This window comes from Homarus americanus, unplaced genomic scaffold (assembly GCF_018991925.1).
Source record: "Homarus americanus isolate GMGI-L3 unplaced genomic scaffold, GMGI_Hamer_2.0 scaffold28934, whole genome shotgun sequence".
Lineage (NCBI taxonomy): Eukaryota > Metazoa > Arthropoda > Malacostraca > Decapoda > Nephropidae > Homarus > Homarus americanus.
In genome coordinates this window covers 4812-22229 of record NW_024716432.1, presented here as the reverse complement: position 1 = coordinate 22229, position 17418 = coordinate 4812, and the positions used below count along the sequence as shown (strand labels likewise).

General features: G+C 40.8%; 1 protein-coding gene across 1 annotated transcript; it reads right to left on the bottom strand.

The window, feature by feature from the left end:
• Positions 1 to 479: 479 nt before the first annotated feature.
• On the bottom strand, positions 480 to 15570 carry LOC121858138 (GATA zinc finger domain-containing protein 14-like). Its single transcript, XM_042354365.1, has 5 exons — positions 15376 to 15570; positions 14357 to 14599; positions 8672 to 8848; positions 7653 to 7985; positions 480 to 704 (listed from the first exon to the last, which is right to left on the bottom strand). Exons 1-5 carry the CDS (start codon positions 15568 to 15570, stop codon positions 480 to 482), a joined length of 1173 nt encoding a protein of 390 aa, XP_042210299.1.
• Positions 15571 to 17418: the final 1848 nt, after the last annotated feature.

Here is a 17418-nt window from a genome sequence, read left to right as displayed (position 1 = left end):
CTGTTGGTTCTGGAACTGGTCGCCGCGGCTTTGTTAGTTTTGGAACTGGTCGCGGGTAGACAGTTGGTTCTGGAACTGGTCGGGGCGGTTCCGGCTCTGAACTGGTCGGGCGGCTTTGTTGGTTCTGAACCGGTCGCGGCGGCTTTGTTGGTTCTGGAACTGGTCGCTAGTAGACAGTTGGTTCTGGAACTGGTCGGGGCGGCTCTGTTGGCTCTGGAACTGGTCGGGGCGGCTTTGTTGGTTCTGGAACTGGTCGCGAGTAGACAGTTGGTTCTGGAATGGGTCGCGGGTAGACAGTTGGTTCTGGAACTGGCCTGGTGGCTCTGTTGGTTCTGGAACTGGTCGGGGCGGTTCTGTTGTTTCTGGAACTGGTCGGGGCGGCTCTGTTGGTTCAGCAACTGGTTGCGGCGGTTCTGTTGGTTCTGGAACTGGTCGCGGCGGGTCTGTTGATTCTGGAACTGGTTGCGCCTTTGCTGGTGCTATTGGCTTTGGCTCTGGAAGTTTTCATGGGTGGATTGCTTGGTAACAGTGGCCTGGAAGTCAGTGTCGGGAGCTACAGAGTAGTCGACGACGCAGAGAGAACCATCAGGGTCCATGGCGCTGTACTGGCCCACCACTACGTCTCCTCGACGCTCCTCCCGGGCAGACTTTTTGTCCCCTGTCGACCTGGCGTCTACCTCGTAGGCCCACATGTTCTCTGGGTCCTGCAGGGAACACAACATTATCTTTAACTGAACCTTAACGATATGTTATACAAGAAATGTTAACTTTTATGACCATGTTCACTACAACACTAGTACTACATGTTAACTACAACACTGGTATTCCATGTTCACTACAACACTAGTAATACATGTTCACTACAACACTAGTACTACATGTTCACTACAACACTAGTACTACATGTTCAATACAGCACTAGTACTACATGTTCACTACAACACTAGTACTTCATGTTCACTGCAACACCGGTCCTACGTGCTTACTACAACACTAGTACTACATGTTCACTACAACACTAGTACTAAATGTTCACTACAACACTGGTATTATATGTTCACCACAGCACTAGTACTCCATGTTCACTACAACACTAGTACTTCATGTTCACTGCAACACCGGTCCTACATGCTTACTACAACACTAGTACTACATGTACAACACTAGTACTACATGTTCACTACAACACTGGAATTATATGTTCACCACAACATTAGTACTACATGTTCACTACAACACTGGTATTACATGTTCACTACAACACTAGTACTACATGTTCACTACAACACTAGCACTACATGTTCACTACAACACCAGTACCACATGTTCACTAGAACACTAGTACTGCATGCTCACTACAACACTAGTACTACATGTTCAGTAGAACACTAGTACTACATGCTCAATACAACACTAGTACTACCTGTTAACTACAACACTGGCACTATGTATTCACTACAACACTAGTCCTACATGTTCACTACAACACTGGTACTACGTATTCACTACAACACTAGTACTACATGCTCACTACAACACTAGTACTACGTGTTCACTACAGCACTGGTATTACATGTTCACTACAACACTAGTTCTACATGTTCACTACAACACTGGTATTACATGTTCACTACAACACTAGTATTACATGTTCAATACAACACTTGTACTACATGCTCACTAAAACACTAGTACTACATGTTCATTACAACATTGGTATTACATGTTCACTACAACATGAATACTACATCTTCACTACAACACAGGTATTACATGTTTATTACATCACTAGTACTACATGTTTACTACAACACTAGTACTACATGTTCACTACAACACTAGTACTACATGTTCACTACAACACTAGTGCTACATGTTCACTACAACACTAGTTCTATATGTTCACTAAAACAATAATACTACATGTTCACTACAACATTAGTACTACATGTTGACTACAATACTGGTATTACATGCACACTACAGAACTAGTACTACATGTTCACTACAACACTAGGACTACATGTTCAATACAACTCTAGTATTTACATGTTCAATACAACACTAGTACTACATGCTCACTAAAACACTAGTACTACATGTTCACTACACGAGTATTACATGTTCATTACACTAGTACTACATGTTCACTACAACACTAGTACTACATGTTCACTACACCACTAGTACTACATGTTCACAACTACACTTGTATTACAGGCTCATTACGCTAGTACTACATGTTCAATAGAACACTAGCATGATATGTTCACTACAATACTAGTACTACATGTTCATTACACTAGTACTACATGTTCACTACAACACTAGCAATACATGTTCACTACAACACTAGTATTACATGCTCATTACACTAGTACTACATGTTCACTACAACACTAGTACTACATGTTCACTACAACACTAGTATTACATGTTCAATACAACACTTGTACTACATGCTCACTAAAACACTAGTACTACATGTTCATTACAACATTGGTATTACATGTTCACTACAACACGAGTACTACAGCTTCACTACAACACAGGTATAGCATGTTCATTACATCACTAGTACTACATGTTCACTACAACACTAGTACTACATGTTCACTACAACACTAGTACTATATGTTCACTACAACACTAGTACTACATGTTCACTACAACACTAGTTCTATATGTTCACTAAAACAATAATACTACATGTTCACTACAACATTAGTACTATATGTTGACTACAACACTGGTATTACATGTACACTACAGAACTAGTACTACATGTTCACTGCAACACTAGGACTACATGTTCAATACAACACTAGTATTTACATGTTCATTACACTAGTACTACATGTTCACTACAACACTAGTACTACATCTTCACTACAACACAGGTATTACATGTTCATTACATCACTAGTACTACATGTTCACTACAACACTAGTACTATATGTTCACTACAACACTAGTACTACATGTTCACTACAACACTAGTTCTATATGTTCACTAAAACAATAATACTACATGTTCACTACAACATTAGTACTATATGTTGACTACAACACTGGTATTACATGTACACTACAGAACTAGTACTACATGCTCACTATAACACTAGTACTACGTGTTCACTACACGAGTATTACATGTTCATTACACTAGTACTACATGTTCACTACAACACTAGTACTACATGTTCACTTCACCACTAGTCCTACATGTTCACAACTACACTTGTATTACATGCTCATTACGCTAGTACTACATGTTCAATAGAACACTAGCACGATATGTTCACTACAATACTAGTACTACATGTTCATTACACTAGTACTACATGTTCACTACAACACTAGCAATACATGTTCACTACAACACTAGTATTACATGCTCATTACACTAGTACTACATGTTCACTACAACCCTAGTACTACATGTTCACTACAACACTAGTACTACATGTTCATTACACTAGTACTATATGTTCACTACACTAGTTTTACATGTGCATTACATTAGTACTATATGTTCACTACAACACTAGGACTGTATATTCATTACACTAGTATTATATGTTCACTACACCAGTATTACATGTTCATTACACAAGTACTATATCTTCACTATAACACTGGTCAACATGTTCATTACACAAGTACTATATCTTCACTATAAAACTAGCACTATATGTTCATTAGACTAGTACTATATGTTCACTACACTAGTATTACATGTTCATCACACAGGTACTATATGTTCACTATAACACTAGTACTACATGTTCATTACACAAGTACTCTAATTTCACTACAACACTAGTACTACATGTTCATTGCACAAGTACTATTTGTTCACTACACTAGTATTACATGTTCATTACACAAGTACTATATGTTCACTATAACACTAGTACTACATGTTCATTGCACAAGTACTATATGTTCACTACAACACTAGCACTATATACTCATTATACAAGTAGTATATGTTCAATACACTAGTATTACATGTTCATTACACAAGTACTATATGTTCACTACACTAGTATTACATGTTCATTACACAAGTACTATATGTTCACTACACTAGTATTACATGTTCATTACACAAGTACTATATGTTCACTACACTTGTATTACATGTTCATTACACTAGTACTAAATGTTCACATAACCTCTTACTATATAAATATATAATGTATATTATACGATAAAGTTATTGAAATTGTACTTCATAAAATTTTACGTTTGGTTAAAACAAGATGGAAAGTTATACAAGCAAATAACTCTTAAGCGTTGTAAAAATCCAGAAAAAATTGGGTAGCGGGGCATTTGCGTTCAGCCTCCTGGCCGAATTCAATGGGGAACTCGTGTGCATAAAAAAAGGCTTGAAAACGGAATATCTGAAGTATTTCAACATAGAAAGGGAGATAACCCAAAAAGTAAACGGTGCCGGCGGTGCTCCCCTCATCATAACGTGGGCCACGGATGAGCCCATACTTGTTATGTCGTTTTGCAAGGGAAGGACGTTCATTGATATACTCAATCACCCTAAGTTGCTTACCGCGGCCAACATTATTCAAATCTACATCGCCGTTGCGCGAAGCCTTGACGAAATTCACGGTCAGGGCGTTGTCCATAACGATTTTAAGGAAGATAATGTGTTAATAGAAGAGAACACAGCCGATGGTAGCTTCACGGCCCACATCATCGATTTTGGGCTTTCTACAGCCGTGGGAGAGTTGACAAATATCTCTGGATCACCAAGTGATTTTCCCTTTTATGCCCCAGAGATCCTTGCTGGTCACCCATGTCACCCCAAGGCTGATGTTTTCTCTTTGGGGTTCACCCTTAATTTTGTTACTGAGACATTATTGAGTGACCGACACCTAAAGGCGTGGCCGCCCGGCACCAGACAATTATTCTTAGATATGCTACAGCAGAACCCAGTAGATCGGCCTGATCTCTGTGAAGTTATTAGACGTTTAGAGTCTTCCCTCCAGCAGCTTTCTTTCCCAACTGTCACTGAAAGGAAGACTGTCATGCAGAGTCCTCCTTACATCCCCTCGCAAGGGAAAAGCTGTGTCGCCCCTAAAGTGACATCTGCTGTCATGCAGAGTCCTCCTTACATCCCCTCGCAAGGGAAAAGCTGTGTCGCCCCTAAGGTGACATCTGCTGTCATGCAGAGTCCTCCTTACATCCCCTCCCAAGGGAAGAGCTGTGTCGCCCTTAAGGTGACATCTGCTGTCATGCAGAGTCCTCCTTACATCCCCTCGCAAGGGAAGAGCTGTGTCGCCCCTAAGGTGACATCTTCTGTCATGCAGAGTCCTCCTTACATCTCCTCGCAAGGGAAAAGCTGTGTCGCCCCTAAGGTGACATCTGCTGTCATGCAGAGTCCTCCTTACATCCCCTCCCAAGGGAAGAGCTGTGTCGCCCCAAAGGTGACATCTGCTGTCATGCAGAGTCCTCCTTACATCCCCTCGCAAGGGAGGAGCTGTGTCGCCCCAAAGGTGAAATCTGCTGTCACGCAGAGTCCTCCTTGCGAGGGATCGGAAGGGACGGCACAATCGACCAGCATTTTGTCTAATGTAATAAAATTCATCGTAGTGTCAGGACTACGGTTAGGGACGGCTTATCTCAAGGGGTCTGATCTCATCTTCTCCCCCGATGAATATTATTGAAAAAAAAGAAGATTTTGTATGTTTTTTTTTTAAATAATGTGATAAAATGTCGTTTTTTGTTTGTTTGCGTTAATCCTTATATAAATCCTAATAAAGTAGATAGATATATAAATAGATGGACAAATGAATTAGGTTATATAGGTAGATCAGCATATATAGTAACTATAGGTATTGGTACAAGTAATACATAAGGGTAGTGATACAGGTACAGTTAAGAGACAGATACAGGTACAGTTAAGAGACAGATACAGGTACAGTTAAGAGACAGATACAGGTACAGTTGAGAGACAGATACAGGTACAGTTAAGAGACAGATACAGGTACAGTTAAGAGACACATACAGGTACAGTTAAGAGACAGATACAGGTACAGTTAAGAGACAGATACAGGTACAGTTAAGAGACAGATACAGGTACAGTTAAGAGACAGATACAGGTACAGTTAAGAGACAGATACAGGTACAGTTGAGAGACAGATACAGGTACAGTTAAGAGACAGATACAGGTACAGTTAAGAGACAGATACAGGTACAGTTAAGAGACAGATGCAGGTACAGTTAAGAGACAGATACAGGTACAGTTAAGAGACAGATACAGGTACAATTAAGAGACAGATACAGGTACAGTTAAGAGACAGATACAGGCACAGTTAAGAGACAGATACAGGTACAGTTAAAAGACAGATACAGGTAAGGTTAAGAGACTGATGCAGGTAGAGTTAATAGACAGATACAGGTACCGTTGAGAGACAGATACAGGTAGAGTTAAGAGACAGATACAGGTTCAGTTTAGAGACAGATACAGGTAGAATTGAGAGAAAGATACAGGTAGAGTTAAGAGACAGATACAGGTACAGTTAAGAGACAGATACACGTACAGTTAAGAGACAGATGCAGGTACAGTTAAGAGACAGATACAGATAGAGTTAAGAGACAGATACAGGTATAGTTGAGAGACAGATACAGTTAAGAGATAGATACAGGTACAGTTGAAAGATACACACACACACACACACACACACACACATCTACATGCTATCATGAATCGGGATAAGATATGTTTTCAATTCCGTCATCTCCAGCCGTAACTGTTGTGATAGCAAAGACCAGCTAATATCACACACACATACACACACACACACACACACACACACACAAATCTACCTCGGTACTACGTTACCTAAGTCTCTCTATGTGTACCGGTATGTGTACCTATATGTGTACATGTATGTGCACCTGTATGTGTACCGGTATGTGTACCTGTATGTGTACCTGTATGTGTACCTATATGTGTACCGGTATGTGTACCTGTATGTGTACCTGTATGTGTACCGGTATGTGAACCTGTATGTGTACCGGTATCATATCTATTACAAAAACAGTCAAGTATACACCCCATCTAGTCCCCAATATCACCATGCCTTGACCTATACTGTATATTAGTGTTTACTCTCACCAACACTTGACGTATACTGTATATTAGTGTTTACTCTCACCAACACTTGACGTATACTGTATATTAGTGTTTACTCTCACCAACATTTGACGTATACTGTATATTAGTGTTTACTGTCACCAACATTTGACGTATACTGTATATTAGTGTTTATTTTCACCAACACTTGACGTATACTGTATATTAGTGTTTACTCTCAGCAACACTTGACGTACTCTGTATATTAGTGTTTACTTTCACCAACACTTGACCTATTCTGCATATTAGTGTTTACTCTCTCCAACACTTTAACATCATTCATTAACACAACAGAAACATACAATAGCGTCAATCAGATAAAAAACATTAATACATTCTGCTTTGTTTAGCGAGAAATACATAAAAATACAGTACCATAGTATTATATTGACAGTTTATACAGAGTAAAGACATTCTCACAACCATTTAGTGTTGCCAGTGGTTCATTTGTTGTGGTCGATACTTGTGATTTCCAGCAGGAACCACACTAACTTGGCTCCTTCCGTACTGGTTGTGGTTGTTGGTGGATAACCGGGAGAGTTGTTGGTTGTATTCCAGGTTGAAAAGGTTGGAGTTGAGGTGTGAGTTTTGGTTGTAGTTGTGGTTGTTGTTGGTGGAGCCGTAACTCTGTGAGATGTACCTGTTGTTGTGGAGGTTGTTGGACTGGTTGTTGTGGTTGTATTGGTTGGTACTCGTGCGATAGTTGGACTGGTACTGGTTGCGGTTCTCCTGGTAGTAGTTGCTGTTCTGTTGGTAATGATTCAGCTGGTACTGGTTACGGTTGTGTTGATACTGGTTGCGGTCTTGTTGATACTGGTTGCGTTTCTGTTGATACTGGTTGTCTCTCTGTGATTACTGTCTAATATTCAGAGAAGATTGATCTCGGTTCACTTGATTCTGGAACTGGTTGCGGGTAGACAGTTGGTTTTGGAACTGGTGGGGGAGGTTCTGTTGGTTCTGGAACTGGTCGCCGCGGCTTTGTTGGTTTTGGAACTGGTCGCGGGTAGACAGTTGGTTCTGGAACTGGTCGGGGCGGTTCTGTTGGCTCTGGAACTGGTCGGGGCGGCTTTGTTGGTTCTGGAACTGGTCGCGGCGGCTTTGTTGGTTCTGGAACTGGTCGCTAGTAGACAGTTGGTTCTGGAACTGGTCGGGGCGGCTCTGTTGGCTCTGGAACTGGTCGGGGCGGCTTTGTTGGTTCTGGAACTGGTCGCGAGTAGACAGTTGGTTCTGGAATGGGTCGCGGGTAGACAGTTGGTTCTGGAACTGGCCTGGTGGCTCTGTTGGTTCTGGAACTGGTCGGGGCGGTTCTGTTGTTTCTGGAACTGGTCGGGGCGGCTCTGTTGGTTCAGCAACTGGTTGCGGCGGGTCTGTTGGTTCTGAAACTGGTTGCGGCTGTTCTGTTGGTTCTGGAACTGGTCGCGGCGGGTCTGTTGATTCTGGAACTGGTTGCGCCTTTGCTGGTGCTATTGGCTTTGGCTCTGGAAGTTTTCATGGGTGGATTGCTTGGTAACAGTGGCCTGGAAGTCAGTGTCGGGAGCTACAGAGTAGTCGACGACGCAGAGAGAACCATCAGGGTCCATGGCGCTGTAGTGGCCCACCACTACGTCTCCTCGACGCTCCTCCCGGGCAGACTTTTTGTCCCCTGTCGACCTGGCGTCTACCTCGTAGGCCCACATGTTCTCTGGGTCCTGCAGGGAACACAACATTATCTTTAACTGAACCTTAACTTTTATGACCATGTTCACTACAACACTAGTACTACATGTTAACTACAACACTGGTATTCCATGTTCACTACAACACTAGTAATACATGTTCACTACAACACTTGTACTACATGTTCACTACAACACTAGTACTACATGTTCAATACAGCACTAGTACTACATGTTCACTACAACACTAGTACTTCATGTTCACTGCAACACCGGTCCTACGTGCTTACTACAACACTAGTATTACATGTTCACTACAACACTAGTACTAAATGTTCACTACAACACTGGTATTATATGTTCACCACAACACTAGTACTACATGTTCACTACAACACTAGTACTTCATGTTCACTGCAACACCGGTCCTACATGCTTACTACAACACTAGTACTACATGTTCACTACAACACTAGTACTACATGTTCACTACAACACTGGTATTATATGTTCACCACAACATTAGTACTACATGTTCACTACAACACTGGTATTACATGTTCACTACAACACTAGTACTACATGTTCACTACAACACTAGCACTACATGTTCACTACAACACTAGTACCACATGTTCACTACAACACTAGTACTGCATGCTCACTACAACACTAGTACTACATGTTCAGTAGAACACTAGTACTACATGCTCAATACAACACTAGTACTACCTGTTAACTACAACACTGGCACTACGTATTCACTACAACACTAGTCCTACATGTTCACTACAACACTGGTACTACGTATTCACTACAACACTAGTACTACATGCTCACTACAACACTAGTACTACGTGTTCACTACAGCACTGGTATTACATGTTCACTACAACACTAGTTCTACATGTTCACTACAACACTGGTATTACATGTTCACTACAACACTAGTATTACATGTTCAATACAACACTTGTACTACATGCTCACTAAAACACTAGTACTACATGTTCATTACAACATTGGTATTACATGTTCACTACAACACGAGTACTACATCTTCACTACAACACAGGTATTACATGTTTATTACATCACTAGTACTACATGTTCACTACAACACTAGTACTACATGTTCACTACAACACTAGTACTACATGTTCACTACAACACTAGTACTATATGTTCACTACAACACTAGTACTACATGTTCACTACAACACTAGTTCTATATGTTCACTAAAACAATAATACTACATGTTCACTACAACATTAGTACTATATGTTGACTACAACACTGGTATTACATGTACACTACAGAACTAGTACTACATGCTCACTATAACACTAGTACTACGTGTTCACTACACGAGTATTACATGTTCATTACACTAGTACTACATGTTCACTACAACACTAGTACTACATGTTCACTTCACCACTAGTCCTACATGTTCACAACTACATTTGTATTACATGCTCATTACGCTAGTACTACATGTTCAATAGAACACTAGCACGATATGTTCACTACAATACTAGTACTACATGTTCATTACACTAGTACTACATGTTCACTACAACACTAGCAATATATGTTCACTACAACACTAGTATTACATGCTCATTACACTAGTACTACATGTTCACTACAACACTAGTACTACATGTTCACTACAACACTAGTACTACATGTTCATTACACTAGTACTATATGTTCACTACACTAGTTTTACATGTGCATTACATTAGTACTATATGTTCACTACAACACTAGGACTGTATATTCATTACACTAGTATTATATGTTCACTACACCAGTATTACATGTTCATTACACAAGTACTATATCTTCACTATAACACTGGTCTACATGTTCATTACACAAGTACTATATCTTCACTATAAAACTAGCACTATATGTTTATTAGACTAGTACTATATGTTCACTACACTAGTATTACATGTTCATTACACAGGTACTATATGTTCACTATAACACTAGTACTACATGTTCATTACACAAGTACTCTATGTTCACTACAACACTAGTACTACATGTTCATTGCACAAGTACTATTTGTTCACTACACTAGTATTACATGTTCATTACACAAGTACTATATGTTCACTATAACACTAGTACTACATGTTCATTGCACAAGTACTATATGTTCACTACAACACTTGCACTATATGCTCATTATACAAGTAGTATATGTTCAATACACTAGTATTACATGTTCATTACACAAGTACTATATGTTCACTACACTAGTATTACATGTTCATTACACAAGTACTATATGTTCACTACACTAGTATTACATGTTCATTACACAAGTACTATATGTTCACTACACTTGTATTACATGTTCATTACACTAGTACTAAATGTTCACATAACCTCTTACTATATAAATATATAATGTATATTATACGATAAAGTTATTGAAATTGTACTTCATAAAATTTTACGTTTGGTTAAAACAAGATGGAAAGTTATACAAGCAAATAACTCTTAAGCGTTGTAAAAATCCAGAAAAAATTGGGTAGCGGGGCATTTGCGTTCAGCCTCCTGGCCGAATTCAATGGGGAACTCGTGTGCATAAAAAAAGGCTTGAAAACGGAATATCTGAAGTATTTCAACATAGAAAGGGAGATAACCCAAAAAGTAAACGGTGCCGGCGGTGCTCCCCTCATCATAACGTGGGCCACGGATGAGCCCATACTTGTTATGTCGTTTTGCAAGGGAAGGACGTTCATTGATATACTCAATCACCCTAAGTTGCTTACCGCGGCCAACATTATTCAAATCTACATCGCCGTGGCGCGAAGCCTTGACGAAATTCACGGTCAGGGCGTTGTCCATAACGATTTTAAGGAAGATAATGTGTTAATAGAAGAGAACACAGCCGATGGTAGCTTCACGGCCCACATCATCGATTTTGGGCTTTCTACAGCCGTGGGAGAGTTGACAAATATCTCTGGATCACCAAGTGATTTTCCCTTTTATGCCCCAGAGATCCTTGCTGGTCACCCATGTCACCCCAAGGCTGATGTTTTCTCTTTGGGGTTCACCCTTAATTTTGTTACTGAGACATTATTGAGTGACCGACACCTAAATGCGTGGCCGCCCGGCACCAGACAATTATTCTTAGATATGCTACAGCAGAACCCAGTAGATCGGCCTGATCTCTGTGAAGTTATTAGACGTTTAGAGTCTTCCCTCCAGCAGCTTTCTTTCCCAACTGTCACTGAAAGGAAGACTGTCATGCAGAGTCCTCCTTACATCCCCTCGCAAGGGAAAAGCTGTGTCGCCCCTAAGGTGACATCTGCTGTCATGCAGAGTCCTCCTTACATCCCCTCCCAAGGGAAGAGCTGTGTCGCCCCTAAGGTGACATCTGCTGTCATGCAGAGTCCTCCTTACATCCCCTCGCAAGGGAAGAGCTGTGTCGCCCCTAAGGTGACATTTTCTGTCATGCAGAGTCCTCCTTACATCTCCTCGCAAGGGAAAAGCTGTGTCGCCCCTAAGGTGACATCTGCTGTCATGCAGAGTCCTCCTTACATCCCCTCCCAAGGGAAGAGCTGTGTCGCCCCTAAGGTGACATCTGCTGTCATGCAGAGTCCTCCTTACATCCCCTCGCAAGGGAGGAGCTGTGTCGCCCCAAAGGTGAAATCTGCTGTCACGCAGAGTCCTCCTTGCGAGGGATCGGAAGGGACGGCACAATCGACCAGCATTTTGTCTAATGTAATAAAATTCATCGTAGTGTCAGGACTACGGTTAGGGACGGCTTATCTCAAGGGGTCTGATCTCATCTTCTCCCCCGATGAACATTATTGAAAAAAAAGAAGATTTTGTATGTTTTTTTTATAAATAATGTGATAAATGTCGTTTTGTTTGTTTGTGTGCTAATCCTTATATGTGCCTGCACGTAGCAGACAGATATACAAATACGACAAACGAAACCTGAATAGGTAGATCAGCATATATAGCAACTTATAGGTATTGGTGTACAAGTAACATATAAGGGTAGTGATACAGGTACAGTTAAGAGAGATGATACAGGCAATAGTTAAGAGACAGACAGGTACAGTTAAGAGACACACAGATACAGGTACAAAGTTAAGACAGATGCAGGCAGTTAAGAGACAGATATAAAAATAAGTTAAGAGATAGACAGATACAGGTACAAAGCAGAGAGACAGATACAGGTACAGTTAAGAGACAGATACAGGTACAGTTAAGAGACAGATACAGGTACAGTTAAGAGACTGATGCAGGTAGAGTTAATAGACAGATACAGGTACCGTTGAGAGACAGATACAGGTAGAGTTAAGAGACAGATACAGGTTCAGTTTAGAGACAGATACAGGTAGAATTGAGAGACAGATACAGGTAGAGTTAAGAGACAGATACAGGTACAGTTAAGAGACAGATACACGTACAGTTAAGAGACAGATGCAGGTACAGTTAAGAGACAGATACAGATAGAGTTAAGAGACAGATACAGGTATAGTTGAGAGACAGATACAGTTAAGAGATAGATACAGGTACAGTTGAAAGATACACACACACCCACACACACACACATCTACATGCTATCATGAATCGGGATAAGATATGTTTTCAATTCCGTCATCTCCAGCCGTAACTGTTGTGATAGCAAAGACCAGCTAATATCACACACACATACACACACACACACACACACACACACACACACACATAAATCTACCTTGGTACTACGTTACCTAAGTCTCTCTATGTGTACCGGTATGTGTACCTATATGTGTACATGTATGTGCACCTGTATGTGTACCGGTATGTGTACCTGTATGTGTACCTGTATGTGTACCTATATGTGTACCGGTATGTGTACCTGTATGTATACCTGTATGTGTACCGGTATGTGAACCTGTATGTGTACCGGTATCATATCTATTACAAAAACAGTCGAGTATACACCCCATCTAGTCCCCAATATCACCATGCCTTGACCTATACTGTATATTAGTGTTTACTCTCACCAACACTTGACGTATACTGTATATTAGTGTTTACTCTCACCAACACTTGACGTATACTGTATATTAGTGTTTACTGTCACCAACATTTGACGTATACTGTATATTAGTGTTTACTGTCACCAACATTTGACGTATACTGTATATTAGTGTTTATTTTCACCAACACTTGACGTATACTGTATATTAGTGTTTACTCTCAGCAACACTTGACGTACTCTGTATATTAGTGTTTACTTTCACCAACACTTGACCTATTCTGCATATTAGTGTTTACTCTCACCAACACTTTAACATCATTCATTAACACAACAGAAACATACAATAGCGTCAATCAGATAAAAAACATTAATACATTCTGCTTTGTTTAGCGAGAAATACATAAAAATACAGTACCATAGTATTATATTGACAGTTTATACAGAGTAAAGACATTCTCACAACCATTTAGTGTTGCCAGTGGTTCATTTGTTGTAGTCGATACTTGTGATTTCCAGCAGGAACCACACTAACTTGGCTCCTTCCGTACTGGTTGTGGTTGTTGGTGGATAACCGGGAGGGTTGTTGGTTGTATTCCAGGTTGAAAAGGTTGGAGTTGAGGTGTGAGTTTTGGTTGTAGTTGTGGTTGTTGTTGGTGGAGCCGTAACTTTGTGAGATGTACCTGTTGTTGTGGAGGTTGTTGGACTGGTTGTTGTGGTTGTATTGGTTGGTACTCGTGCGATAGTTGGACTGGTACTGGTTGCGGTTCTCCTGGTACTAGTTGCGGTTCTGTTGGTAATGATTCAGCTGGTACTGGTTACGGTTGTGTTGATACTGGTTGTGGTCTTGTTGATACTGGTTGCGTTTCTGTTGATACTGGTTGTCTCTCTGTGACTACTGTCTAATATTCAGAGAAGATTGATCTCGGTTCACTTGATTCTGGAACTGGTTGCGGGTAGACAGTTGGTTTTGGAACTGGTGGGGGAGGTTCTGTTGGTTCTGGAACTGGTCGCCGCGGCTTTGTTGGTTTTGGAACTGGTCGCGGGTAGACAGTTGGTTCTGGAACTGGTCGGGGCGGTTCTGTTGGCTCTGGAACTGGTCGGGGCGGCTTTGTTGGTTCTGGAACTGGTCGCGGCGGCTTTGTTGGTTCTGGAACTGGTCGCTAGTAGACAGTTGGTTCTGGAACTGGTCGGGGCGGCTCTGTTGGCTCTGGAACTGGTCGGGGCGGCTTTGTTGGTTCTGGAACTGGTCGCGAGTAGACAGTTGGTTCTGGAATGGGTCGCGGGTAGACAGTTGGTTCTGGAACTGGCCTGGTGGCTCTGTTGGTTCTGGAACTGGTCGGGGCGGTTCTGTTGTTTCTGGAACTGGTCGGGGCGGCTCTGTTGGTTCAGCAACTGGTTGCGGCGGGTCTGTTGGTTCTGAAACTGGTTGCGGCTGTTCTGTTGGTTCTGGAACTGGTCGCGGCGGGTCTGTTGATTCTGGAACTGGTTGCGCCTTTGCTGGTGCTATTGGCTTTGGCTCTGGAAGTTTTCATGGGTGGATTGCTTGGTAACAGTGGCCTGGAAGTCAGTGTCGGGAGCTACAGAGTAGTCGACGACGCAGAGAGAACCATCAGGGTCCATGGCGCTGTACTGGCCCACCACTACGTCTCCTCGACGCTCCTCCCGGGCAGACTGTTTGTCCCCTGTCGACCTGGCGTCTACCTCGTAGGCCCACATGTTCTCTGGGTCCTGCAGGGAACACAACATTATCTTTAACTGAACCTTAACGATATGTTATACAAGAAATGTTAACTTTTATGACCATGTTCACTACAACACTAGTACTACATGTTAACTACAACACTGGTATTCCATGTTCACTACAACACTAGTAATACATGTTCACTACAACACTAGTACTACATGTTCACTACAACACTAGTACTACATGTTCAATACAGCACTAGTACTACATGTTCACTACAACACTAGTACTTCATGTTCACTGCAACACCGGTCCTACGTGCTTACTACAACACTAGTATTACATGTTCACTACAACACTAGTACTAAATGTTCACTACAACACTGGTATTATATGTTCACCACAACACTAGTACTACATGTTCACTACAACACTAGTACTTCATGTTCACTGCAACACCGGTCCTACATGCTTACTACAACACTAGTACTACATGTTCACTACAACACTAGTACTACATGTTCACTACAACACTGGTATTATATGTTCACCACAACATTAGCACTACATGTTCACTAAAACACTGGTATTACATGTTCACTACAACACTAGTACTACATGTTCACTACAACACTAGCACTACATGTTCACTACAACACTAGTACCACATGTTCACTAGAACACTACTACTGCATGCTCACTACAACACTAGTACTACATGTTCAGTAGAACACTAGTACTACATGCTCAATACAACACTAGTACTACCTGTTAACTACAACACTGGCACTACGTATTCACTACAACACTAGTCCTACATGTTCACTACAACACTGGTACTACGTATTCACTACAACACTAGTACTACATGCTCACTACAACACTAGTACTACGTGTTCACTACAGCACTGGTATTACATGTTCACTACAACACTAGTTCTACATGTTCACTACAACACTGGTATTACATGTTCACTACAACACTAGTATTACATGTTCACTACAACACTTGTACTACATGCTCACTAAAACACTAGTACTACATGTTCATTACAACATTGGTATTACATGTTCACTACAACACGAGTACTACATCTTCACTACAACACAGGTATTACATGTTTATTACATCACTAGTACTACATGTTCACTACAACACTAGTACTACATGTTCACTACAACACTAGTACTACATGCTCACTACAACACTAGTACTACATGTTCACTACAACACTAGTTCTATATGTTCACTAAAACAATAATACTACATGTTCACTACAACATTAGTACTACATGTTGACTACAATACTGGTATTACATGCACACTACAGAACTAGTACTACATGTTCACTACAACACTAGGACTACATGTTCAATACAACTCTAGTATTTACATGTTCAATACAACACTAGTACTACATGCTCACTAAAACACTAGTACTACATGTTCACTACACGAGTATTACATGTTCATTACACTAGTACTACATGTTCACTACAACACTAGTACTACATGTTCACTACACCACTAGTACCACATGTTCACAACTACACTTGTATTACAGGCTCATTACGCTAGTACTACATGTTCAATAGAACACTAGCATGATATGTTCACTACAATACTAGTACTACATGTTCATTACACTAGTACTACATGTTCACTACAACACTAGCAATACATGTTCACTACAACACTAGTATTACATGCTCATTACACTAGTACTACATGTTCACTACAACACTAGTACTACATGTTCACTACAACACTAGTATTACATGTTCAATACAACACTTGTACTACATGCTCACTAAAACACTAGTACTACACGTTCATTACAACATTGGTATTACATGTTCACTACAACACGAGTACTACATCTTCACTACAACACAGGTATTACATGTTC

What these genes read in the sequence shown, in the direction of transcription:
- LOC121858138 (XM_042354365.1), bottom strand. Translation starts at nt 15,570, where the DNA reads ATGTTGTGTTCCCTGCAGGACCCAGAGAACATGTGGGCCTACGAGGTA. An exon ending in ACCAGTACGGAAGGAGCCAA is followed by an intron (nt 8,849 to 14,356) that starts GTTAGTGTGGTT and finishes TGTTCCCTGCAG; the next exon opens with GACCCAGAGAACATGTGGGC. An exon ending in ACACTGACTTCCAGGCCACT is followed by an intron (nt 7,986 to 8,671) that starts GTTACCAAGCAA and finishes CAGTATCAACAG; the next exon opens with AAACGCAACCAGTATCAACA.